General features: G+C 41.4%; 1 protein-coding gene across 2 annotated transcripts; it reads left to right on the top strand.

Annotated features, from left to right (window-relative positions):
- Positions 1 to 1,301: 1,301 nt before the first annotated feature.
- Positions 1,302 to 25,690, top strand: evi5l (ecotropic viral integration site 5 like). Of its 2 annotated transcripts, XM_020610979.1 has the most exons (20): positions 1,302 to 1,685; positions 6,883 to 7,284; positions 8,631 to 8,820; positions 10,726 to 10,950; positions 12,320 to 12,394; positions 12,653 to 12,778; positions 12,953 to 13,096; positions 13,205 to 13,294; positions 14,192 to 14,289; positions 14,636 to 14,696; positions 14,804 to 14,857; positions 15,381 to 15,413; positions 16,876 to 17,016; positions 18,506 to 18,622; positions 19,064 to 19,204; positions 20,420 to 20,596; positions 21,003 to 21,149; positions 21,603 to 21,698; positions 22,041 to 22,136; positions 24,530 to 25,690. In XM_020610979.1, the coding sequence occupies exons 2-20, from the start codon at positions 7,037 to 7,039 to the stop codon at positions 24,845 to 24,847; spliced, it is 2,577 nt and encodes an 858-aa protein (XP_020466635.1). In that variant the 5' UTR covers positions 1,302 to 1,685; positions 6,883 to 7,036; the 3' UTR covers positions 24,848 to 25,690. The 2 variants fall into 2 exon arrangements, with proteins under 2 accessions (XP_020466635.1, XP_020466636.1); XM_020610980.1 differs by lacking the exon at positions 15,381 to 15,413 and having other exon boundaries at positions 1,304 to 1,685.
- The last annotated feature ends 835 nt before the right edge of the window (positions 25,691 to 26,525 follow it).

The raw sequence follows: 26,525 nt of genomic DNA, 5'->3' as shown, positions 1-26,525 counted from the left end.
TTATATACTATGGAATACTATTTCATAATATTCCATATTATTTCATAATATTCCATAGGGCACGCACCACAGCCTGCATTGCAATCAGAAAAAAAACTCAAGTCACATACTTTACTTGTGTAGCCTGTTTGAGATCCATGGAGTGATTCTACTTCACCACACTACCTCACCACCGCAAAACATTTTCCTTTTTATTTGTCAGCTAGTTACTTCTTTACCATAATAAATAAATATTGGCCTATATAAAATAGGCTAGTTAAAACAGTACTTTTACATTAATGCCCCTAATAATAATCTAATCCGTACATTTTTCAACGTGGCTATTTTTTTAGAGTGGTATAGGCCTACATTTTCTTAAGGGTTAGCGCATCCCTTCATTTTCCACTGTGTAGTGATAGGCAAGACAAACTGAGTAAAGTGGGCAATAGCCTGGGTCCCCAGGGCACCCAAAAATCTCAGGTCTACATCCAATTTCTAAACCGCTTAGTCCCAAACGGGGTCACGGAGCCAATCCCAGCCAGCTGCGGGCGAAAGGCGGGGTACACCGTGGACAGGTCGCCAGCCTATCGCAGGGCTAACACACAGACGAACAACCATTCACACACACTCCTACGGGCAATTTAGAGAACCTGCTCCGCGCTGCCTCAGGTCTACATAGTTTGATTAATGGCAAATTTGTTGGGGGTAAAAATCAGTGCATTTCAGCATTGACAAGTCCTTCATCCTCCATCTTGTAACCTTGTCATGTCTCAAAATCTAATTTAAAGACAGTCATTGTTTTAGTTTATATGGTGATCATTTATTAGTAATATTCCATCACAGAAAAAAATGTAATGCTGCAACCAACAGTTATGTTCATTACACACCCGACATGTAAATTCTTTAATAATCAATTGATTGTTAAGTATTTAAAATGTCAGAAAATAGTGAAAAAAAACCCAAAGATGTCAAATTTAGTATCACAGAAGACTGAGATAACTAGCAAATATTCACACGTGAGAACCACCTGATTCAAGTAAATCTTGGGAGGGTTGCTCAAAAATTAGGTGGCTATGGTATAATCAATTACAAAAAAGAATGACTGAAACAATTACATATAACATTTTAATCAGATGATTAATAATTTAGTTGACAGTCTGGTTAAACTGACACCGCTCGTTCCGCCTTCCCGCAGAATTAAAGCTCTACAGTGATTGGCTGTCTTTGTTGTTTTACCAACGAGAACCCTCAGTTTTTATTTGCCATTGGTTCATGACATGCCACTCACATCTCATTCTGTAATTTGATTGGTTCGCCCCACCTCGTGCTCAATAGAAGGATGGACCGCCAGCCATTCTGATTAGTCGTAATGATTGATGCTGTCTTTAATGCCAAACCTCAGTTGAATTGTAGGCTTCACCGTACGGCTGTCATGGTTATTTCAGTGGATGTGTATAGAAGGATTTTTCTCTACTAATTCGGTTAACACACACACAAATATCCTCGCGTGCAGAACGGCTGTGCGACGTGGTGCTGCCTCCGGTTGAACGGCGGTAGGAGGATGGCACTGCGTTGGACGGTCTCTGTATCTATCCTCGATGGTATATTAAGATTGTAATCAGCTGATAACATAGGGTGTACATTTACGGCGGACTGGTGTGGGGGTGACAATAAACCACCGATCCGATTATGGAAAAGGAGTCCAGGTAAGCATTTAGGATTGTATTCGTTTGTTTGTGGTGTTTATTTTTTTTTAAAAGCAACATCAGTGTTACCGCGTGGAGCCTATATTGACGGGCCTACATAAAACTAAACAGGCACATAGCATATCTCTCCTGGCCCTGGTTGTTGAAGCCCCACCAACAACAGCTTAATTTGTGCTCCATTTATTGCCGTGTACTCCACTGTACAGCATGCCAGTGGAGACACGGCCCATTCATTAACCTATAAACCATATTTATTGCTAAGGCATAGCGTGATGCTGCGTGCCATGTCCATATCGCCCCGTCCTCATTTGTAATGCCGTTACACAGTCGTGTTTTTGTAGGAAGCCGGAGTATTTGGTGTCGCAAAGAGGGGATGATGTGTCATTTTAACCACAGATGTTGATCCACCCGAGCCATGAGTCGACTGCAGAGCATGTAGGCCTGTTTTCCAGGTCCAGACATCCTCCAGCGGCAGGAGCATTAGGCCGGGTTTGACCGGGATAATGAGCTGTCATATCCAAACAATGCAATCAATAGGATTACCGGTTCTTCAAGTATGAAACTGCGGTACAAAGGATTATAGGTGTCACTCCCATCTTTCATAAATGGCTGTATTTTTTTTCTGGGATAACAGTGCATGGGTGGCAGAGGGTCTGCTATGTTTTCCCAGCTGTCCTTGTTAAAGACTATAGACTCTGGACCTATTCCCACCCATTCACTTGTTTCCTTGGTTAAAAATGGTCATTTACATAAATGGTTTTAGTTGATTTTTTTGTTGTTTTGTTTTGTTGTTGTTGTTTTGCCGCTGTATCCCTCTAATTAGAGAGCATTTTCCAGGTAAATATCTTTAAATGCTACTACTCTCAACCCTGGGGACTACCACTAAGCTATGACTCTGTGCTTTAATAAGCCTGGCATATGTTGTTTTTATCTCCCAAGTGGAATAAAAGGTAGTTAACTCAGTTTTTTGAGCTATGATGCTCAAGGATTAAGGATGCCTCTGACTGGTCACCAATCAAAAGTGCTCCTTCAGACACTCTGTTGATTGTAAATGCATCTTAAAGTCCCCATGACTAAGGGCATGCACCACTGAGTAATGGGTTCATTGTATCTTTAAGACTGTATGAGATTACTTTAAGGCTTATCTATGAAATCCACTCACCATGCAGCTCATACATTTTACCATCAAGGAAACATCTGATTCTCACATCCTGGTGACCTTGTTTTGAGTGCATCTGTCTCGAAACCTCTATCTGATTTGCGTGAACAGTAGCGTGTACTATATCTGTGACACATGAGCACACTGTAGTTTGCCCCAGCTAACCTTTTCCTGTGCGCTAACTGCTGCTGCCACATTATTCACCTGTTTGAGAGCCACACTAAGTGGCTCTGGCCAGTGTCATCACGATCTGCTTTCTCAGGTTATTTTCTTTATTTGGAGAGGAGTGTTTGCATGCAATGAATGTGAGGTGTGTGTGTGTGTGTGTACGTACGTACGTGTGGCCTCTATCAAGAACAAGAGCAGGGAGCTAGTCTCACAGCCTTGTCTGCCTGCTGCTGTCTAGGTTTATTATTGTCTGCTCCTGTGTTTGGTCGTAGAACAGGGATGCCAACAACAAACAGAGGCCACATGTCCAGGTTGTAAAAAGAACAGATAGATTTCCCTTGTGCCAAATACAAGGTTTCCCTTTGATCAGTTATGTAAATATGCTGTTTCTTTTTCCTAGAAAAAGTCTAATGTCTCCACTCTACTAGTGACGTAACCCAGCAAGAAAGCCTGAGAAGAAAAGTCAAACAGGAGCATTATGATTTTTTTTTTGTCCCAGCTCATGCTTGTCTTCCTGGCTGACTTGCTGGTGGACTGTAATGGTGCTGGCCTGGCCTGGCCTTGGTGACACATGGAAACAGGGAGCAGTTTGATGATCTGGCTGCTGATGTTCAGGCTCACTGCCGTCGCAGATCCTTCACAGCCCTCCTCTCTCCACTTTGTCGAATGCTAAATTGTGCGTCCTTCCATCCATCTATCACACAGCAGGACTACTAAACAGCTCGCACCCTGCGTGTACTCATACATGGCAAGGCACAGGAATCCTGAGGTGGCACCGTAAACTGTATATAAAGATGAGTGACTTGACGGTCTCAAGTTCTTAACCATGTTAAATGTTTGTTTAGCCAAATTCCACTTTTAATGCATAACTATGCAAACACATGCTATCACGGTTTTGTTTGTGTTACGTCAAAGTAAAACACATACCAGTATTGTTTAACTGGCGTTTATTGATTTGGTAAAGAGTGTTAAAACAATTTTTTTTTTTTTGATGTTTTGGTTATACTCAACATACACGTAGAAGACAAAAAGGAGGAGGCACCTAACAACCTCCTCATTTTATATACACTATGATTTCATCGGTGATGTCATGGGGGTGAACCAAGTCGGGAGATAGACATTATTAGTGTTAAGTTAGTTTCATGTGTTGATTGATAATTTGTAAATTGTACGTTTTGAGAACTGAATGTATGCCTTTAAAAGTCTGTGACTGGAGTTATTTTTATCAATAAACATTTAACAGAGAGATGACTTGTGCTGATTTGTGTAGGGGTTGTTTTCCTGATGAGTTGTATTTTTAACAAGTTGTTTTGATATATATATTTTTTTTTTTTTTAAAGGTGCATTTCCGATGATTTGACACTTTTTTTTGGTGGCCTGACACCGGGCTTCAGCTGAGGTCACTAGTGCACAGAATCTGGTTGTAAATTGCATCAAAAAAGAAATATGGCTGCCTCTGTATTTGCAGTATTGTGGCTTCAGTTTTGCATAGTAGCAGGAAATGGTGATGTGTAGGCCATCTTTATATACAGTCTGGGTGGAACTTAAAGAATATATAAAAAAGCATGACATGCACATGGTAAATAGTAACCTTTTATGTAGCATGCACATTAATCGAGCTCAGAAATGCAAATCTAGGTGGATTAGTATGAACCAACTCCCCCCTTACTCTTTGGTTCTCAGCAGTTTCTCCCAAGTGTCCACTGACATTAAAGCAAACATACTGTCATATATAGAGCACCAGCCAAGTTCAGAAAATCCGGCTTGTTTTGCTTTTTCAGTCACGCCCTCTTATTACTGTGTGTGGGGGTGGGGGTGCGTGTGTGTGAGAGGCAGAGAGAAGAAAAAAAAATCCCAATGTAGTACCACTCTGCTGTTGCCTTGCGTGACTCACACCTTCTATAGTGTGGTCTGACTACAGTGAGACAGCTGAATAGCCCTCTGTGTGGTGAAAGCCCTCTGAAGAATCTCCTTTTGTGCCGGCATCCCTGATGATGCTTAACAAGCTTTTTCTTTATAGCACTTGTATTTTTTTTTTAAGTGCAATTCTTTAATCAGCAGTAGTACTCTGTAGTATATCACAGTGTAAAAGAACCCGAGTGTGGCAGCTGAGTAAAGAATTTACTCTGTCAGTGTAAATTTCAGTGTGGCACTACAGTAGGGAATTCCCTCAACAGATTAAACCAAGTGTGGCCAAATATAAATGAAATTTGCTAGATACAGGTTTGTTTGTTTGTTTTATGTGTTTTTGTTGTATTTTTTTCTAGAATCTCAAAAGCGCCAGTGAGAGAGCACACCATGCAGAGAGAGCTGGTCTCCTCAGCAGTGTTTCTTTTTCATGTGCTTTAATGTAAAGCAGCTTGGCCAGTGTGGTGAAAATGCACCTGGTGTATTCAGAGTAAAGTACATATGTACTGTAATACAGTGCGTATGTAACATCTGTCCAGATCAACACAACCCATCTCATTTGTCTCTGTACAATGTGTGAACACCTCATAATAAGTGTAGCAGGAGGCACATTGGAAAATGGACTCTGTGCTCTTACATGTAGCCAGATGGTGTGTACATAGGACAGACTATAAGTACTCATTGTTATGTCGGTGTGCATGTGAGATTTATTTATCCATTTGTAGCATTTAGTAATCATTCATTTATTGTTTTTCTTGAATAGCTTTCAGATTAATAGTGATATCGGCTTTATTACAGATGCCACAGGTAGTAGGTTTTTATGGTTAAGCAATTATATTATGAAGGTCAAACTATTATGGGAATGTTTGATTTAGGTGTAATGGCATTGTAGCAAAAAAGAGTTGTCCTTGGTGGAGATTTGCAAATGTGGTCAATAATACTGCAGCGCTCAGCTCAGACTTACTGCTGTTATGTTGAGTAATGTGAATATGTGTTTGACTAATTGTATCACTGCCTGAGGCTCGCCCATCTGACTGTGAAAGATAAGGCAGACTGACATTGTTGCAGTCACCAAAACTCAGCTACAGAGGTAGTAGCTTTATCAGACTAGCTTTAGTACTGTAGTCTTTATGATTATCATTAGTTTATATTAGTGGAATTGCATGTGATATCAGAATGATGCTATTTCAAGCCTGTCTTCTGACTGAGCCCTTTTAAGATAGGATTGGTCTTACTGGCTTGTTAATGCCTCCTTTGATCGGGCTGGTTTCTGTGCATGAGTGTGCTGCTTGTCTCTTCCCCTTGCAGTGTTTCCCTGCTCAGACAGTTGTTATTCTCCTCTCCTCTGCTCTAGCCTATGTTTCTGCTCTCCTCATTTTGTTGTGTGTATTTGGCATCATATGCTTCATATTATACAAACTGCTTTATTGTTTCTTTCACTCTGATGCTTGATTGCCAGGCTGAAATAAATTGTTTATTGCATTGTTTTGAAGTTTTCAAATATAAGGGCAGTGTGATATGGTATATGTCGATCAGTTGTTTCAGTTTTCCCATCCCTACAACATACAAGTAAGGAGTATATTTGTAGATCATAATTGTTTGTTTACATGGCACATCAGCAGCACATCTTAAAAAAAAACAACTCTGATAGCCGAGTCTGTCTACAGTGACGGACCATGGTGTTCTGAGTCACAGTGATGTCACTGACCATGACACCTCAATAAAAGCATTTAAAAAATGATGTTGGGCTGTACACAGTAGTCGCCAGTTTTAGGGGACCTTTTTTTTAAAGACAAGTTAACAAGGGTGCCTCTATCATGTTGTGTAGCCACAGGTTCTGTCCGATTCAAGGTTGTACTTGTCACGTCAGTTGTGATTACATGTAAACCACCACTTTGGTTCATTTCCTTCAACTTTCTGTGTTCAGTCATTTTCATTCAGGCTTGTCTCCATCCATGACAGGTTGGAAGACCTCTGATCATATAGGCTCCACAGCCAGCCAGGTGGCCAGTCAGGCGACAACCAGGCTCACTGTGGAAGGAGACCAACATCGAGACTGGGAGACCCTCTCACTACACCCACACTGCTTCACCCATCCCACTCCACCATCACCGCCATGTCTATACCCAGTGGCAGCCCAGAAAGAGAGAACTCTGGTGGGGGTGTCCCTCAGCTAGAGTGCCCTTCTTCACCTCCCAGCTTCGGCTTGGACCCAGACCCACTGTCAACAGGCAGCCCAGTGATCAGCCCAGACTCATCTTCCCATGATGCAGTACTGTCAGCACCAGCAGCCTCTCCAGCAGACTCTGAGAACCTGAGTCCTGATGAACTGGAGCTGCTGGCCAAACTGGAGGAACAGAACAGGTGAGAACCGTTACTTTTGTTACTGTTTAACTGTTGAACATTTATTACAGTTTCACTGTTACTGACTGGGGCCCAGAGTTTTGTTGTACAGTACCGGGTTCAATCGCTTCACTGTTTATTTAGCCCCACCCTGTTAGCTATTGATACTACACTTGTGAAGATTTTTGTTCTAGCACAACACAAATATAATATAGTGGCCGGTGAGTGTATATACTGTATGTATACTGTTCATGTTTATGCTCAAAACTCCAAAAATGTCAGATCAAATATCTAAATTAGCGTTACATGGATAGACTGACCACATATTCTCAATTTAAGTGGTTAATTTGTCACCAGAGAAAATGTCAAAACTATCACTTGTGAATGTGTGAATAGTTTTAAGAATTTCTGTATCCAAATTATGAAATGGATCAGCACCGAAATCTAATTACCTGTTCCATGGCCCATACCCTACCTCTCCAAGAAAATTCATCCAAATCCATTCATTACTTGTGGAGCACACAAACAAACCAACAAATGCTGACAAAAACACAAACACAGCCTTTGGTGGAGGTAATAAAAAAAGCCAGAGCCTAAAATAAGAGAATCATTTGGAGACTAAAGAATAGTGAACAAAAAAAATCAATAAATTCTAGATACTTCATGTTTGATGTAATGTCTCTTATGATCAAACAAGGACACAAACTCAAGAATATTGATGACACACTGGACACATACTTTTGGTCAAATTAACTTGGAGCTTAAAAGTCAGAATGCTGAGAATTCATAATAGGTTATTTGTTTACTCAGCATCTAGTTCTGTGATCTCTGTTCCCATTAAGGAACATATGCATATTCATTTAATACATTGAGATGGGTTGATTTGAAATTTGTAAAAGAAAGATGAAGAAGGATGTTTATTCTTATTGCTTCCTGTCTGTTCATTTTACTGATAGCTGGGTTAAAGCACAACTATACTCTCCACCTGACACACAAAAATCCCAATACTCTGACCCTGTATACAAAGGCACATTGTTGCTTTTGTTTGTTTGGGGTAAATGTAATTAATTACTTTGTATGGTCACATAAGAATCCATCCAGCAGTGTGTGTAATACCCTCATGGGCTGTCCATTGATTCTGTAGTTTACGGTAACAAAGACATATAACACCCGGGCAAGGTTGTACTCAGACTGCATTGATCCCCACAGTGTCACATCTGCCTGTCATGACTCTTAATGCTCATCTTAGCTTCCCTGTCTCTTCAGTGTTTATCATCTTGTGTAACACAAAATCTGTGCCACGAGGTCGTGTGCATTTTCAATTGTTATTTGAGCTCCGGTTCCTCATGCACCGTCTCTTCCTGAAGGTTGTTGGAAGCCGATTCCAAGTCCATGCGATCAATGAGTGGTTCACGGCGAAACAGCGGTTCCTCGCTGGTGTCCAGCTCTTCAGCCTCATCAAACCTGTCACACCTCGAGGAGGACACCTGGATCCTGTGGGGCCGCATCGTCAATGAGTGGGAAGAGTGGAGACGCAAGAAGGACAAACTCCTGAAGGTGGGAATCAGGAACTGGAGATGGAAAATAAAGATTATAGCCATAACTTGTAGCATTTCACCAAGAATGAGTCACTGAATATAATTAAGGGTAGGGTTGGCGATTCTGGAAAAGGCAGCAAGAGGAAGCTTGATTTTGAAAGTAGCCAAATGAAGAAATCCCACCCTTCCGTTCTGAATTCTCTCCAAAGCCATTCCTCCAAAACATAACGCACACTGCTGCATGCACTGCCTGACTACTACTACTGATAGATTCTTAATAACATCTTATGCCAACTAAATACTGTGCAAAGCAAATATGGTCCTAAGTGGCCAGTGTCACAGCTTTTATTGGTTATTTCATACAAAATGTAACGCTTCCTCAAAGAGCCAGAGTATACTGGTTTCTAAAAAAATTCTCAGTACAGTAACATCTGAGGGTTTAAGGAGGTAGCTGCCTAGAACTGCAGGTTGTTATTATTTGGGAGGTTTTGGGGTCTTATCCTGAATTAATGGCATGCAAGAGGAAGGTCTGCAGGGGACTCTGTTCGCAGGTTCATGGTAGTTAATTATTGAGTGAATATCTCTGCCGTAAAACCTCAAGCAGTGTTTGGAGCTTTAATGTGTTTCAAATATGCTAGCTTAGTGTGAGAGGTTAAGCGTTATTCCTATGTCCAGGGGTTAGCATATCGTGGCCTTCATACACAGGAAAATAATAAATGCTCCCCAAGCAAAACAAAACCAATAATTACCTGTCCAGCAGAAATATGGCCACCACGGTGTCCCTTTTTCAGCACCTTTTGTTCTCTCAGTTGTTGCCATTGTTCAAAAGTCACACCAAAGCTAATTCTGGTTTTACTTCTTGCAGCATCCAGCTTCTCTTTAGTTGTAACTTTCTTTAATATGGTGTTACTCACCCAGATCTGTGGCTCGGAACCATAGTCCGGGGCCTCTGGTTCATGGATAAGCTGCTTTAGCCTTGGCTTGTAGCTGGTAACTAGCCTTAGAAGTCTGGGCTTTGCTGGCTTGGGGAAGTGAAGATTGAGGTCAGATAACTCTGTTCAAAATAAAGGCTTTATTCTGTCTTGGTAACACAAACATTGCATGTGCCCTTTGATGCCCAGTTAACTGCATTATAGTTCTATCTGTACACCTAGACGTTACTCCTGTTGGTGTTTTCCCCACCAGTGTCTGTTCCCTCTGCTCGCTTTCATACTACGCACACAGGTTGCAACTTCTGGCAATAACAACAACATTACCTATAAGACAATAATGTTCTAAAGGGGAAGGCCTGGCCTATAACAACAGTCTGTTTATGAACAAAAGCTGTTGTGGGTACCTTCTCTGCTTTAGCTGTCAAAACACAGCAGTAACACATCACCTTCCTGGCCTTGTGGCACATTCTTGGCTCGTGCAAGGACAGGGTGCACGCAAGTAGGAAGTAGATTGACAGGCAGGTAGGCCATCCAGTGGTATTGCTTGTGCCAAGTAGAATTCATTCTCTTTCTCCCCTCCTGCTCTTTGTCCTCTGTGACATGAAGAGAAAACACAGGGGAATAGAAGATGGATGAGAGAAGGGACAGCAAAACCGAGTCGGGACAAAATGTGAGAGTAGGCGAACCAAGCAAAACGCATTGGCTGCCTGCAAATGTCAGTTTAGTTTAAACAATTAGCTTTTGAAAAATGTTGGCTGAAAAGTTGCAGTGAAGAGTGACACATCATAATGTAATGAATGGCTGTAATTATGAATTGATGCTAATTTGTCCTTGTAAATATCTCTTCTTTGTTCCATAACTGATTCCTCTAGTCCCATCTGCCTGCTCTGCTCTTGCAGATGCTTAAAGTTGCATCCCTCCCTATGTAAAGGAGCAAGGTGTTATTTGTTAGTCCTCTTATGTCGCTCACTCTCTCTCTTTCTGCCATCCAGGAGTTGATCAGGAAGGGTATACCTCATCATTTCCGGGCCATTGTCTGGCAGCTGCTAGGCAACGCCACTGACATGCCGGTGAAGAACCAATACTCAGAGCTGCTAAAGATGTCCTCTCCCTGTGAGAAGCTAATCCGCAGAGACATCGCCCGCACCTACCCCGAGCATGAGTTCTTCAAAGGCCAGGACAGCTTGGGGCAGGAAGTCCTCTTCAATGTCATGAAGGTGAGCACTGCAGTTTTTAATCTCAAGCACTGAACATCTCGGTTTAATATTTAGCATTTGTGAAAAGTTGATACTTGTGTCATTTGAAATAAATGCCTTTATGTGTATGTGTGTTTGACAGTAGTTACAGTTCTTTAAGTGAGGTTATGTGTTTGTTCATGAAGCCATTTCCCATGCCTTCACACTGATTTGCTGCACGAGGCTCATATTGTGTGTAGGTAGTGTTCTTTGTGTTGCAGTGGTTTGTGATGTTGAGACTATGCTATTAACACTGGGGGATCCTGCTGGGGTTAAAGGTGCTAATCATCTAATTACAGTGTTGCCAATGGCGTTTGTCCTACCTCAGTGTCAGTGTTACCACTTGCTTTTTGGTTTGTATATCCACAAATGGTGTGAATGTATTTTCTTCCTCATAAAACATTCCCACGGTCAGTTTTCTCTATTTCAATCCTTGTGAGTGGTCTTCTTCTTTACTGCCTTTGTTGGCACAAGATTCAAACCAGAGCCTTCTTCCTGTGAAGCAACAGTTCTAAGCACGGCACTACTGTGCTGTGATGAAGTGTTCGTCTAAGCATGACATAGCAGTGCTGCAGTATATGGTATTAATGAAAAACAATCAGATGAGAGTACCATTTAAAAAAAATCTTTTTCCTGCAGTCAGAAAACAATGCAGTGATCTGGAAAGATCTGAATAGCTGTAATTAATTTCTCTCTTTGCCAGTTTTACTTTCCTCGAGTGTAGTGAAAAGAGGAAATATAATGTTGAGCATTATAGAAACCAGCATGTTGACGGTGTACTCATCTTAAGTTCCTGTGTAGCTACGCTGCTTACAGAATGACAGTACCACTAGTGACTTGTTTATTCTGTTACTCACAGGCCCCTATTTAGACAGCTGAGAGACTTCACTGTTCACACCTGTCTATATACATGCATCTCCAGGGTGTCCAGCTGGCCGCTTGTGGTCAGATGCTACTGCTGCAACACTTGGGCTTAAATATTGAAAGGCCACAAGCACAATTGTTGTCTGTTGCCAGACAAACGCTGTTAGTCTCCCCAACTGAAGAAGATGACAAGCGTCAGATTTCTGCATCAATGACACATTTTCCTCAAACACCCTTGTCATAAACGCATCAGTTACGTGGTCAAATGTGTCCCATACCATCTCAGCAAGTGGTTTCAGTGATCAGATCACAATCCGTCTTGGTGGTTGTTTACACTTGTATTTAGCACTGTCCACTTGTGATCCGATTGCCCAGGACACATATTAAAGCCAAGTCTAAGCAGGGTCACAGTCTGAGAGTGCAGGCTTACAGATATCTGATTTCTACAAATACACAGCATAGTAAATGTAATATGTGTGTTTTTCAGGCATATTCGCTGGTGGATCGAGAGGTGGGCTACTGCCAAGGCAGTGCGTTCATCGTTGGCTTGCTGCTTATGCAGGTGAGGATCAAATATTTCTGGGAAAATTAGTATATTTTGCCAAAAGCCTCAGTGCAGTACATCACCATGTCAGTTAAGACATTCATGACAATGTCTCACTATGTTTCTTCCGTTACTACCCAAACTAGTTAATTATGTGGCAGGTTTTTGAAAAATTGCAACACAATTGTCTTTAGAGGTTATCAGTGAAAGTCTGTATAAAAGCCGTTGAATAATTTAATTTGAAGAACTTTCCTCACTTGTTGTATGTCGTCCCAGATGCCCGAGGAGGAGGCGTTTTGTGTGTTTGTGCGTCTGATGCAGGAGTACCGCCTGAGGGAGCTGTTCAAACCCAGCATGGCTGAGCTGGGCCTCTGTATCTACCAGTTTGAGTATCTGCTACAGGTAAAGAGAAAGCAGAGTCTAGCAACAAACATGCGACTTGCAGTGTGAGGCCTGGCCACAGAGGGGCAGCAAATCATTCATTTAGATCCAGCACATCACTTCCTTGTTTGATGCAGCCCCTTGAGCTTATTTTAGTTATTTGAGGTTTATAGTCATGCCCTTTTGTCGCCTCAGGAGCAACTTCCAGAGCTGAACATCCATTTCCGGTCACAGAGTTTCCACACATCGATGTATGCCTCATCCTGGTTCCTGACTCTTTTCCTCACCTTCCTCCCTCTGCCTGTCGCCACTCGCATCTTTGATATTTTCATGTATGAGGTAGGAAACATTTTGTGCATGTCTTATAAGTATCTGAGGATACATTTAACTGTGTATTCAAATTTCTAACCTGTTTATTTCAACTTAAAATGCATGATCTGTTTCTAGGGCCTAGAGATTATCTTCCGTGTGGGCCTGGCCATCCTGCAGTACAACCAGACTGACCTCATTCAGCTGGACATGGAGGGCATGTCACAGGTAAACAGCCACAGCTTTATACTGCTCTAGAAATGAGTTTCATGTCATGAGTCACATGTCCTACTTTGCCTTTTGCACGCAAGCCTTCTAATCTATCTCTGGTTCACTTGCTTACAAGTGAACCAGAGATAGATTTAATATATTTAATATTATGTAAGCATTATTTATATTTAATACTGGCACAAAGTGTTAATTTTTACACTGTGTTTGTAAAGCTTGACGTTGACGTGTATTTTTCATTATCTGGATGCAGCGGCTGTTAAGTCACCATGGAAAAAATTAACGCTAAAAGGGTTTTACTATACCAAACAGGTGAATTTGATGTTGATTTTTCATATATTGTCTGCTTTCTAATTGGAGGCAAAACTGGTGAAAAGTTAAAGGTTTTGTATCTTCTTACTTTTTGTTGGAGTGATATTCAGAATAAAATGGGAATGCAAATGCCCATTTTGATACCTGTGCACCGGCAGTAGCCACCGCTGGAGGTATTATGTTTTCAGGTTGTCTGTATGTCTGTCCTACTTAGGAATGCATTATGTTAGGAGCGCCTTAGATTTTCTACACATATCTTTCAACTTTCTGACATTAAAGTCCTAACTCTGTTTGTATGATAAAGTAATTTTCAAATCTAAATACGTCTGTGAAGTTTTCGCATCCTTAAGTGCTAACAGTAACAAGAGTGATATGATGCTGTGACTTTTGAGTTTGAACGTTTGCATATTTTTAAAACTTGAGGATTTTGTTTGTGAAACCAGTACATCAGAACAATCATAAACATGCAGCAGTTGTCGACTCGCCACAACACCAGGATGCTCTTCTTCACTCTTTATAAAATTTGAATGAGCATCTTTGTCTTGAGCTCTCTAATCTTGTCCGTTTCCCCTTTGGGTGTGCCAGCATTTCCAGAAGGTGATCCCTCACCAGTTTGACAGCTGCCCAGACAAGCTGATCCTCCGGGCCTACCAGATCAAGTACAATCCCAAGAGGATGAAGAAGTAAGTGTACTCACGTACTCGTTACTCTAATGACTACTAAGACTCAGGCTGGGTGGGCTTCGTGTAGCCCAGTAGGATTTGTGTTTCTGTCTTAGTAATGCTGAGGTTTTCACAGCAAAGTACACTCATATCCGGCATTTGATGTGTGCTTGTGTTGTGTTGCTAAGTGAATGGTACGCCAAGGAGTGGCATTTTCTTGTTTTGTCCCCTTTTAGATTTTTGTTTCAAGTATTAGAATTTCAATGAAATGCAAATTGTCAAAACACAGCATCCAAATGGAAGACGTTTGTTCTAAAACAAAAAGTTAGAACATAACATGGTTTGTGTTGTTTTTATTTTTCATCAGACTCGAGAAAGAATACACCACAATCAAGAACAAAGAAATGGAGGAGCAAATTGAGATCAAGGTGTGTGTGTGTGTGTGTGCGCTCAGCTGTATTATTGTCCATTAAACAGTAGAGGCCAAAGAAAATGACTTCTCTCTGTCTCTATCTTCTTTACTGTCGGTGTCTAGAGATTACGCACAGAAAACAGGCTGCTGAAACAGAGGATTGAGACGCTGGAGAAGGTAAGAGATGGGCTTTAATTCCAGCTTATCTGGATGCTGCTGTGAGTCAAGTTTACACAGAGTCAGTGACAAGAAACGGCCTGATTGTTCAATACAGGACTCTTCACATGTTGATCGGTTCCCGTCAATGGTGTAATGAGATAATGCCGAGTGTTTAAATTTGTCAGCTCAGTTTCTGTTGTAGGTTTTCTTCTCCTGAGCTGTTTGGCATGTGTGTGTGTCTGCTTGTGGGCGCGGATGCTTGTGATTGGTCCGATTTGCAAGTGAGGGTTTCTCTGCTCCAGCTCTCTGCTAATGAGAGAGGCTGTAGATAATCTTCTCCTCCTCTGCAAAATACCTTTTTCTGAGTGATCTCACCACTGCTTCTCTTTTCTTCACAAACATCTTTACACTTCCCTACATTTGTTCTGAGTGATTGATTCCTCAGCCTGTTGTGTTTTATCCTCCTGGGTGTCCCCTTTATCTTTCACTCCATCTCTTTTTTTTTTCCATCCTCTTGTTCCTCTCCTTCACTGCACTGTAGGAGAGTGCTGCTCTGGCAGACAGACTGATACAGGTAGAGTACTGTGAACCACTTTCTGACTGGCTTTGCTGTTCTCTGCCCTACTCACACCTCCTTTCTGCTCTCCTGCACTAGTTCTACCTTTTGAACAGTGACCAACCAGAAGTGCATGAAAATATAAATATGTTGTTTGTTTTATGTCTGTTCAGTCCTTTATTCCCTGAATGCATGTACTGTTGTTTATCCATTATGGAAACTATAATATCAGGTTGCACAGTCCCTGCATGTGGCATGTGAGGTTTATTTTTATTATTGCTGCTCACAAAGATTTTATTCTAATTACATTACCAAAATGTAAATAAAATATTTTTTCATTCTTGCTGAGAGTTGGATGAGAAGACATTCATGTCTGTATGCTTGGTACAAAACCTCAGACAAGGTAGACTCCCAGCACCTCTAAACAAGCATGTACTTTTGCATATGGACTGTAGGGACATGTCTCTACCAATATTTGGGGGGACAGAAATGTCAGTGTGCTGAAATGTAAATTATCAGGGCTGTCGGTCCATACCTGAAGCATGGGTAAAACTTTCAGACAACTTATTCCCTTTCCTTTTTAGCCTGGACTTCACAGCACACCCAACAACATTTTGTCCATGTCAGGGCTTGTCCTTTGTAGATATTATTCTACCAAAAAGGATAAAGACATATCCAGTTTTTTCATTATCCAGAGCATAAGTAATATGCTGTGTGGTAAATTAACTAGCCATGTTGAAACCTGCTAGATACCTAAAGTTACTTTTCTTTCCACTGTGGAAAATGTCAAACATGTTAGCTAATGTCAACTAGCATGCAAACTCTGTTATCTGTATGCTAGCAGGAGTGACCATAAAATGGGTGGATATATCAAATTATGAGTTGAATTTCAGGCTATTATATTGTAGTAGTACATTGGCTACTACTATCTTGTTTGTCTAATTAGTATAAAAACTGAAGTGTGAAAACGTGTTTTATGGGGGTTAGGCCAGTAACTACTTGGATTGTTTGTTCCCAGGCAGACTTTTTGTTTTTACACATGTATTTCTGAACGGGTTAAAAGAGACTAGTTAATGAATTGATTAATGACAAGTTAACTAACAAGCTTTCCAAGTAATGGTAGGCATATTGTAACTATAGAAGCTAGCAGTTTCCCTGCTTCCAGTCTGTTATGCTTGCCATTTTCACTGATATTAGTTTACTTGGTTTTCATTTACTTTACAGGACTGAGAGGAGTGTCAGTAGTATCTTCTTAGCTAACTCTTGGCAAGAAATCAAATAAGTCATTTTCCCAAAATTTTAGACTATCCCTTTACGACTTAAAACTCTGCCATGTAACATGTTCACCTTAAGCATAATAATATTGCATTCCCCAGATGCTCAGATTTACCCTTTTCTCTACATTGGTAGTCTGCGTTTTAAAAATTTTAACTCCACAGCTGATTTTGACCCCATGTCCTGCTTTAACCCCCTTTTCCAGGGTCAGGTGACGAGGGCACAAGAAGCAGAAGAGAACTACGTGATCAAGCGGGAGCTGGCGGTGGTGAGGCAGCAGTGCAGCTCAGCCAGTGAGAACCTTGAGAAGGCACAGGACACTATCAGAGAGCTGCAGCAACAAAGGGTAAACACCAACCATGAATCCGTGCATAAACACTGAGGTAGCAATACAAATGTGGTTGCAACACAGATTAATAGGTACTGTAGTTTCTCCTCACATATGTTGAATGCAGAAGCAGTTCATCTGAATTCTCTGTTGGGTAACGGTTCATTTCCAGAAAGAGCTAATATAACTGTTATAGAGCACACAGTGGCTTATTTTTCTACATATGCTAGAATTTCAAGATTCCTATCCTACGACCACTTTACTAACCTACACAAGAAAAAACTCGTGATTTGGATCAGTGATCGTTACATATCTCTTACTGTTAAAATTCACCTCAGCAAATCACACGGGACAGTGTGTGACAAAACCATACATTGTGCTCTTTACAGTGCTGCATACATTCACACAGTGTAGTGTAAGCAAATCAAGAAAATGGTACTTAAAAAGGCCCAAATGACGCCATTATGAAAAGTGATTTTATTCCAACTCAGATTGCTAGCACACATCACCCACCTGGAGTTCACACACCTCCAGACACTCGGTCTTCTTTGATAACCAAGACTGAGAGACCCGAAATGACAAATCGAGACTCTTTTACTCACGCTATGTACTTGCCCAATTTCAAGCTTGTGTATTTTGCCTCAATAGGAAAATATTTTTTTCTACTCAGCCCTCTGTTTTTCTGCTCGTCTGCACCATAACTTGGTAGCTTCACTTTGATGTGGTCACATAAAAATGTATAGTAGCTTTCTATTTTCAGACATCGTTTTGAGTCAGTGGGGCAGGAGTGCCACTTGATAACAACTTAGTTTTGTTGGTCGTTGATTTTGAAGTTGGGTTACTATATGGCATTTGCTAACTACAGGGATCATCAAAAAAATTGACTAACATTGTTTGGGCCTCAAAACAAAATTAACAGTCTTTAGCAGTTTTTGTTCTGTAACGGTACAGAGACTTGCTGATCGTGATGAGGGCTTAAAGTAGCATGTCCTAACTGATAATTGTGATATTTGTTACAGAAACACTAACTCCTCTGCTTTGCACCTACAAAGATTCAAATTTATCGCTGCAAATTTCCTGCCGCTTTCCTCATGTGTAGCTCGTGTGTAGCAAACTCTTTTAGACATCGAGTTTGCAAAGATAGGAGTCCATGACGGTGCATCTATTCTCAGTTTGCTGTGAGACTTCTCAGCAGAGGCAACAAAAGAAACAGAAAGAGAAAATGATATATCAGCAGCTTGTGGCAGAATTCATACCCATTGAGTCACTGTAGTAATGCTAGCTGAGTATAACCCTTACAGTAGTCATGGCATCTGCAGCTCGTCGGTATATGACAATAAAATGAAATCAGACCTAAATTATATAAGATAATCAACTTCTCTGTTAAAATTGAGAAAAGTATGAAGAGCAGCACAAGGAAGCTGATCGACATGATCAAATTTGGCACCAGCCCCCACTGACCTGATGCATAATATCTCTGTGTATAACAAAGTGATGTTTGTTTCAGTACACAGAGCAGTTTGTGAGCAGCCTGCAGACCCAGCTGGAGCAGTCCAAGCTGCAAGAGGCCGAGCTGCTTGGAGCGCTGAAGGAAATGCAAGACAAGGTGCTCGATTTGGAGAAGGTGAGCTAACAGACACAGTGAATGTGATAATATTCATTTTGCTGTAAACTAAAAGCTAATCCAACCAAGGACTTTCAATTTTACTTAATGAGGTTTTAGGACACAACCACTCCACTTCCTCCTGATTCTGGTTTTACTGTACTGTGGAACTGAAAGCTGGAAATAGCAAATGCATATCTGTCATTGTTTACTTGTACAATCTTTTAAAATATTCTTAAAACTCTTGATCATAGCAATGTTTGGCAGGTATAAAACCTGCACAAAGACAGTCTGTGGAATTTTCTCATAAACAGGCATTCAGTGTTATTTAACCAGAATGCATTGTGTGTGTGCCCTTGAGGTTTAAGAAAAGCGTTGAGGGCACTTCCTTCTTAATAGAACATTTGCATGGCTGTAAATTAGTCTTGTTAGGCCATGAACATGTTGTGTTTGTCCACCCAGAGAAACAGCTGCTTGCCTAATGAGAACAACATGGTGGCTCTACAGGAGGAGGTGAAACAGGTGAAGCTGAGGGAGCTGGAGACGCTGCGCTCATTCAGAGAATTGCAAGACACTGTTACTGAGCTCAACCAGCGCTGGCAGGTAGCACACAAACTCCTGCTGTTTCTCTTTAAACTGTGTTTGCATGTTCATGTGCCCCATCTGTACTATAGCAGGCGAATTGCACCTGGGACCTCATTTGTAACCGTTGCACACCAGGCCTACACCACTGCCCACACAAAAGTTGAAATTTATTGAAAAGAGAAAAAAAAAACTGGCGTACGAATGTGTGCACTTGTATAGAAACATCAACCCATGTTTACACATTTTGGATAAGAGGAAAATTGTCAACCAGCAGTGAACTGAAGCCAGATTTCATTTTGAGCCTTCATGCAGGTTTAATTTTGCTGCATATCAAAGCAATAATCATATGTCCACCATGTAATGCAGGCAGCTGTGTTATATTGTGTTTGTGTTTGTCGGATACTGCTTATTCCATAATCACCTCTCTGTTTGAAAAGATACAGGCCAACCCAAATCTTAATAATTTACATCTGTGATTCATTATTGATTACTGAGCACCTGGCACTGTCTCGTCACCACATTCCCAAACCCTCAGAACTCAGAGGACAGGGTTGGGCCTACCAGGACCCTCACACTTGGTCCCTCACACTTGGGCAGTTCTGTGTGCCAGCGCAGTTGAATGTGCCTTCCTGTCACCTCACGTACACCACCTTATCTCAACATCGGCTGTGAAAATGAAAGAAACATATGGACTTGGGATTAAATACTGGTGTTGTTTTGTTTTGTTTAAGATATTTTCATTAGCTAAGTACTTGTCTATAGCATCTACATGCTTATCCAACCAGTGAGTTTCAGTGTCTCCGGTGGCCAGTCCATACTCTGACATTCTACAGCAAAGTCTATAAGGGATCCGCATCCATGTCTGAGCACATCGTTTCATTTTGGGATTGTCCTGTTTGTTGTATTAACAGCTGCTGTAGCCATCAGCCTCTCAAGACATTGTTTTGTTTGTAACTCTGTCTCCGATCTCCACAAGAACAACATGTGCACTATATCAGTATTTTGCATTGACCATTTGTGCTTAACTTTGGTAAAGTTTTGAGGGGAATATGAGGCTCACAACAGTGCACACGTTCTAAAGTTGACTGTTTTATAAAGGGGATTTGCATGTTCATGTGCACTGTTGGGTTTTTATTTTTTGTTTTTTTCTGGAAGAACTGTGTTTGTGTGTATGTAAAGGTTTTGATATGAACTATGCGCACAGTTTTATGAATGAGGCCCCTGTTTCTACAGTACCATTTGACCCGTGGCAGCAGCACAGGTGGTGGGGGCGGCCACTGGAAGGAATCCCCAAAGAAGAATGCCATGAATGAGCTGCAGGACAAACTGATGACAGTCAGACTGAGGGAGGCCCAGGCCCAGGCTGAACTCCGAGAGATCAAACTGAAAGCCCTGCAACTGGAGAGCCAGGTCAGACATCCTGCACAACTACACACCGATGGTGTACAGACATGCAGGTCCCTTCTTTAAATGCCCAGATAAATGGTGCAAAGGTCAGTGCAGTTCAGACATTTAACAAGAATAGTGATCGTATTTTTTTTTCCCCTCCATTCTAGTTCTAAAATGACTTGTTAAATCATCAATAGGATAATTAACCGAAAAGTCACTTTTATCAACCATAATGCCAAACATCTGCTTGTTCAAACAATCACTGTAAATTGAATATTTGTGGTTTTGGACTGTTGATTGGACAAAATGAACCACTTTGCTATTTTCTGGCATTTCATGCACCAGACAATTCATTCAGGAAAAAAATTATTTATCAATGAATAATTATTGTTAACTAGCCTCTCGTTTTTGACCTCATTCACTGCAGAATCAGATTCACAGCAAGCTGATCAGTCGCCACGAGCAGGAACGCTCTGCCCTGCAGGACCGGCTCCAGATGTTCACCAATCAGAACAAAGCTCTTCAGGCCCAGCTCAACGAGATGAAAAGGAAGCAGGCTGAGTTTGACTGCAAGGTCTGGATGGACGATAGAGAGAGCAAGAACATTGTTAGTGTAGGGGGTGGGGGTTAGGCCACCCTAATGAAATGTAAACAATATGAACATACAGTAATGACACACTAATAACTGAATGAAAGATAAAACTAACAAAGGCAAAAAGAAGTTGATAAAAAGAGGGAGGGATCAAGAAAGATGGATGGAAAGAAAAAGGGAGGACCAAGTAGATTATATAGATGGAAAACAGATGAGAAAAGGGCCTTTTGATTATCAGTTCTTGGGTTCATATCCAGATAAGAAGGCCAGATGCAATGGAGGAGGCCTGGAATGAAAAATAGAGGCCAGTGTGGACATGGAGGGAGTGAGAGAGTTTATTCTGCATCATCAATATCCTGCACTGAATTCCTGTACAGGATATCATTGTCATTCACAGTGTTCAGCTGTTAATCAGCTGAATCCTCCTCATTGCAGAGTAAAGAGGAGGTGATGGCAGTGCGGCTAAGGGAAGCAGACAGTATGGCTACCATGGCTGAACTCAGGCAGAAGATCGCTGAGCTGGAGATACAGGTGAGTTCTTGTACTTTCTGCGTGGTGAGGACCAAAAAGGTTTTCTTTTGATTTGGTTTTAGGGTTCAGGTTTGAATCAGGTTAGGGGAGGGGTTAGGCATTTAGCTCTGATTGTTAAGGTTAGGTAAGGGGCTAGAGAATGCATTATGTCAGTGAGTGTCCTCACAAAGAAGTACGTGTGTGTGTGTGTGTGTGTCTCTATAGAGGCGTCCTTGTATGTACATGTATTTGTACATGTAGATGGATCATTATGCTTGGTCAGTAAATTAATTGATTTTAACAGTGCTGTAACAATAAACGGACTATAGCCTTAACCTTATTTGTGTAAAATGTGTTTTCCAGAAGGAGGAAGGGCGGATCCAGGGCCAGCTGAACCACTCAGACTCCAGACAGTACATTACCCAACTCCGGGACCAGATTGCTGAGCTCAAGAACGAGGTTTGGCACGAACACACACACACACACACACACACAAGAATGGAGGCTGTGGTAGTAGGCTGTGTAGTTGCTCATTGCACATATGGCTGTATTACGTAGAAGTGGGCATTAAGTAGAAGTGGGTGCCAGATTACAGGATGGTGCCCGTATTATTCCTCTGAAAGTTGCTCAGTGGCCAAACACAATGGAAAAAAAAATTCTTCATGTTTCCAGATTCTGGACATAAAAAGTACTTGGATATTATACGTGCTTCACGTCTTCAGGGCCATAGAATTACGCGCACTTGAGTCTAGTCAAACTCCCACACACCGAATTTGCTTCACAGGCCAGCGCTGTTTGCGGGGCCTCGACAGCACATTAAGAAGAGCAATATGTCGATACAAGAGTGGTTTTATCAACTTACAGTAATTTAAACCACTGCTTGTTGACATTTTTAATAAATGTATTTAGGTAGCTGTGTAGGAATATGTTGTCCCCACTCTGAATACACATGCACGCAGATATCCTGCAGCCTTTCTAAACACCACAGAAAAATCTTGTCATCTATATGCAGCCTCACAACAGCTGCCACACACACATACCATTGTGTCAGTGTCTTTTCTTGTAATAACAGACCACTACTCTTCCCCAGCAACAGAATTCTCATCATTTGGTTCTCAGAGAACTGATTCTGAAAGATGAGTGAGTTTCAAAAGAATAAGTGTGAGACAGATTTTTGTTTTTCCTGTCATTGGTGAGCCCACAGCTCTGTGGCTTCTCTACGCGGTTGTTCACTGACTCAGTTTCTGTGTGGTATGAAAAAATGTAGATTGTATCTTGAGTTTTGCTTTTCATGACTTAATTTCACTGGAGGCTACTTGTGGTCTAGGAAGATTTTGCCACCTCCCGGGTTTCCGACCATCTTACTAACGCTGCTTTGGAGACACAGGGTTCTCACCAAACACACACTCAGGGTTTATTCATTCAGAGAGTGGCAGTGCGTGACTCGTAGGCAAGTGTTTAAACTTTGATGTGAGGGGGTGTGATGAGACTGCCCTGCCATTTGCTGCTCTTCTCTTTTTTTTTCTTCTCTTCTTACCTTTTTATTACAGCTGTGGTTTTCATAAATGAGACTGAAACTCGCCTGTGCACTGAGGAGGAACCAGTGAACAATTTAGAAAAATCTCAGTATAGCTATCTAAGCTATCATTTTATGATTGAGTCATATTGACTGTGCTGATGCATAATGACAGACTGTATAATGTAGCTGAAATGATTTTACCTGCATACTGTGTTTTTTTTTTTTTTTTTGTTTGTTTGTTTTGTGGTGTGTGGTACAGCTTGACATTAGCTTACCAGTTTTTCAATTTTGCAAACTTCCTCTAATTTGGATATGTATTGACCTGTTTATTTTGCAAAAACACAATGATAGAAGATGACCCCAAAAAGTGTATGTTCTTTATTTTGCTGTAGCTTAAAGAGTAGACACACAGTCAAAACATTTCCATTGGTTAACCACTGGTTTCCCCCTCCCCCTGCTAAGCTGCTAGTCTGACTGTCTGACTGTCTGATAGGGGGAAAACAAAAACCTCTGAGATTTGTCATGAGTCACTGTGGTACATGCAAGGTTAACACGTGAAAAGCATGCATGTGTAGATGAACAGGCAAGAGCAGCCGCCATAGTCTGAACGATGGACAGCAAAAACAGTTTCAGGTGGTTGGCAATGTAGGTGTTGGATGTGGCATGACATGTCAGGCCCCTCTAGCCTTTCTGTGGTAAGCAATATTTATATCAGTGGGTTTCACTTTTTTGTTGTTTTTTTCCACACATAACAACCTGTTTTATTAAAAAAAAAAAAACATTAATACTTTAGCAAAGATTCATCTAACAGGTCTGGCACAGTTTATAGGCGTGAACTTGCCTTATCTCATACATTATGTATATGCATACTGATGTTTCTGTGAAAACAAGGCATCCTTGGAGTTGAGGCAGTGTTTTTGTTTTTGTTTTTTTAGTTATAAACTATATCACTTAAAGTTCATGTATATCTTTACCTTTTTGATTACATAATGATAGACAACCCGAAAAAAATCAACATTTATATAAATCCAGTAGATAATAAATGTGTCCCCTGTGTGCCCATCCCTCCTCCACCTTCACAGTGATACAGTATAAGCAGTACAATAAGAATGTACTGACCTTCATTGTTGTCTGAAGACTGTTTTAAAAGCATAAAGGAGTCACACTGTTGCACTGACCTGTTCCTTCAAATGTACTGACCTTCATTGTTGTCTGAAGTCACACTGTTGCACTGGCCTGTTCCTTCAGTGAGGTGCAGAAGGTTGAAGTACTGTAAATACCACTGACGTATAGACAAGACCCACCAAATTAAAACTTTATTCTCTGCACTCAGATCAGGCAATTGCGAGGGCAGAAGCCGGCCCCCAGCTCCAGGGTGAGCAGTGGAGGCAGAAGTACCAACTACCAGGATCTCTGCCTGGCCAGCCCGGCCTCTGCCGAGGGGGACTACCTGAGCTCAGATGAGGACCTCCTCCCCAGCCCGCTGCCTCCCAGTGCCCTCTACCCTGCCCTGTCCAGCCCATGCCACCCCTCCGCTCGCCTCGACAGCGAGGGTAGCACGGACAGCGAGGCGGAGGAGCGGGTGCGGACACACCCAGACCCACAGCAGCTGTACGGCACTATGGTGTGCGCTGAGGCACTGGATAACTGAGGCCTGAAAGGGGGTGCAGAGATTTCATTGGATTTCTTTGTCCTAAAGAGATGCTGGTGGAACTCCACAGGACAGAACTTCTACTGTCAACTTCTCCTCGGCTTTTCCAGCGTTTACCTTTTACAGTGGCATTGACTGGACCTCTGATCATCACTACCTGTTTTCTCCGCTCCTGTTCCTGTCTCTACCGCTTTGTTCCCCACACTGTCCAGTCCCTGACAAAGAGGTAATATAAAGAGTCTCCCCTCGTTCCCATGCCAAACTGTCAAAATACATATCCGTTCAAACACAAATATATGATATACAAACAAACAAAAATGACTCGGACTGGACCAGCAAGACCGTTGCTGCTCGGGATCGACCACTGGACCCAAATCTGTGACTCTTACGAGGAGTGATTAATGGGTAGATGGGCAGAGCTCCTCCCTCTCCCCTGTGAACTGAGCAGTAGACACTTGACACACTGTATTCTCTACCATTATATAAATCTCCTTCTTCATTGGTGTAGAGTTAATCTTTATCTTCTTTTCCCTTTTTATGCCTCTCTTTAAAAAGATGCACATCCATCATCACTGCCTTCTGAAAAAAACACTTCTCTCACCCATTTGTTCACCTCTACAGACCCAGTGTTACAAATGAAACTTCAAAATGGTGACGAGTAGGAGTAGAAGAGGTGCAGCGTAGGAATATGTACACATCAAACTACAGGCATATCACTTGATGGTATTCAAAATCGATCATACTAAATATGTGTTGTCTGTGTCTGTGGCTCATGGCAAAACAGGTTCACCGTAACTCACTGAGGGAGGAAGGAAGGATCTCAGTGTTGCCAATTTTTTTTTAAATTATCAGTGTTGCCAATTTTTTTTAAATTATTTATATGTTGTAATTTATTTAGATTTTTATATAGATATATATATAAATGTCTATATGAAACTACAGGAGTGTAGAAATACCAACAGAGGCCAAACTTTCTCCAGCATCCTTTGTGCCAACTAGTCTGTTACAGGTTTACTGCAACATCGAGTGTTTCAGAGACAGAACATGTGCTGCTATGACTTTGGATTTACATACTTTATCTGTTTAGTTTTAATCTTTGAGAGGTGAATATACAACCTCCTGTTAATTAGATTAGGTTGACAACTACTGTGCAGACTGATCAAATCGGTAAACTGAGCAGTTTAATTTCATTTCTCCTGGAACTTCTCTGCATTTATGATGGGACCCATGAGGTCTCCTTCAAAACCAAACACAATCTAGTGATGTGTTTGTTAGATTTTGACATTTTAAGAAATACATGCATTTACTTTCTTGCAGAAAGTTGGATGTGAAGATCAAAACCAGCGTGATGTCTGTTAAATATGAAGCTGCAATTGGGAGGCAGCTCGCTTAGCAGGGCACAAATGGCATATTAATAACGCTGTTTTAATTTGTGTGCTTTAAAGGTGTAAGTAGGTGGACTTCAGCTCTTTGGAGAAAGCCAGCCTAGCTGTCCCCCCCTCTTCCGGGCGTCATGTTAAGCTAAGATAACCATCTCCTGGTTGTAGTTTCAAATTTAACAGACATCAGTCTCATCAGTCCTTTCATCTAAATGTTCCTCTAATTATGTGTCATATGAGCAAAAAGAAAATCTGGGTAACAGTGCTAATCTACAGTCACCAGTTCATGAGCTCGTCAT

This window comes from Monopterus albus, unplaced genomic scaffold (assembly GCF_001952655.1).
Source record: "Monopterus albus unplaced genomic scaffold, M_albus_1.0 scaffold108.1, whole genome shotgun sequence".
Classification (NCBI taxonomy): domain Eukaryota; kingdom Metazoa; phylum Chordata; class Actinopteri; order Synbranchiformes; family Synbranchidae; genus Monopterus; species Monopterus albus.
The sequence above is the reverse complement of the archived record's forward strand: the minus strand, read 5'-3'. Positions and strand labels throughout refer to the sequence as shown.

Bases quoted from the DNA above. Each gene is read 5' to 3' on its own strand.
- evi5l (XM_020610979.1), top strand. From the start codon at position 7,037: ATGTCTATACCCAGTGGCAGCCCAGAAAGAGAGAACTCTGGTGGGGGT. The intron at 13,097-13,204 runs GTAGGAAACATT...ATCTGTTTCTAG, and splicing joins TTGATATTTTCATGTATGAG to GGCCTAGAGATTATCTTCCG. The intron at 17,017-18,505 runs GTAAACACCAAC...TGTTTGTTTCAG, and splicing joins GAGAGCTGCAGCAACAAAGG to TACACAGAGCAGTTTGTGAG.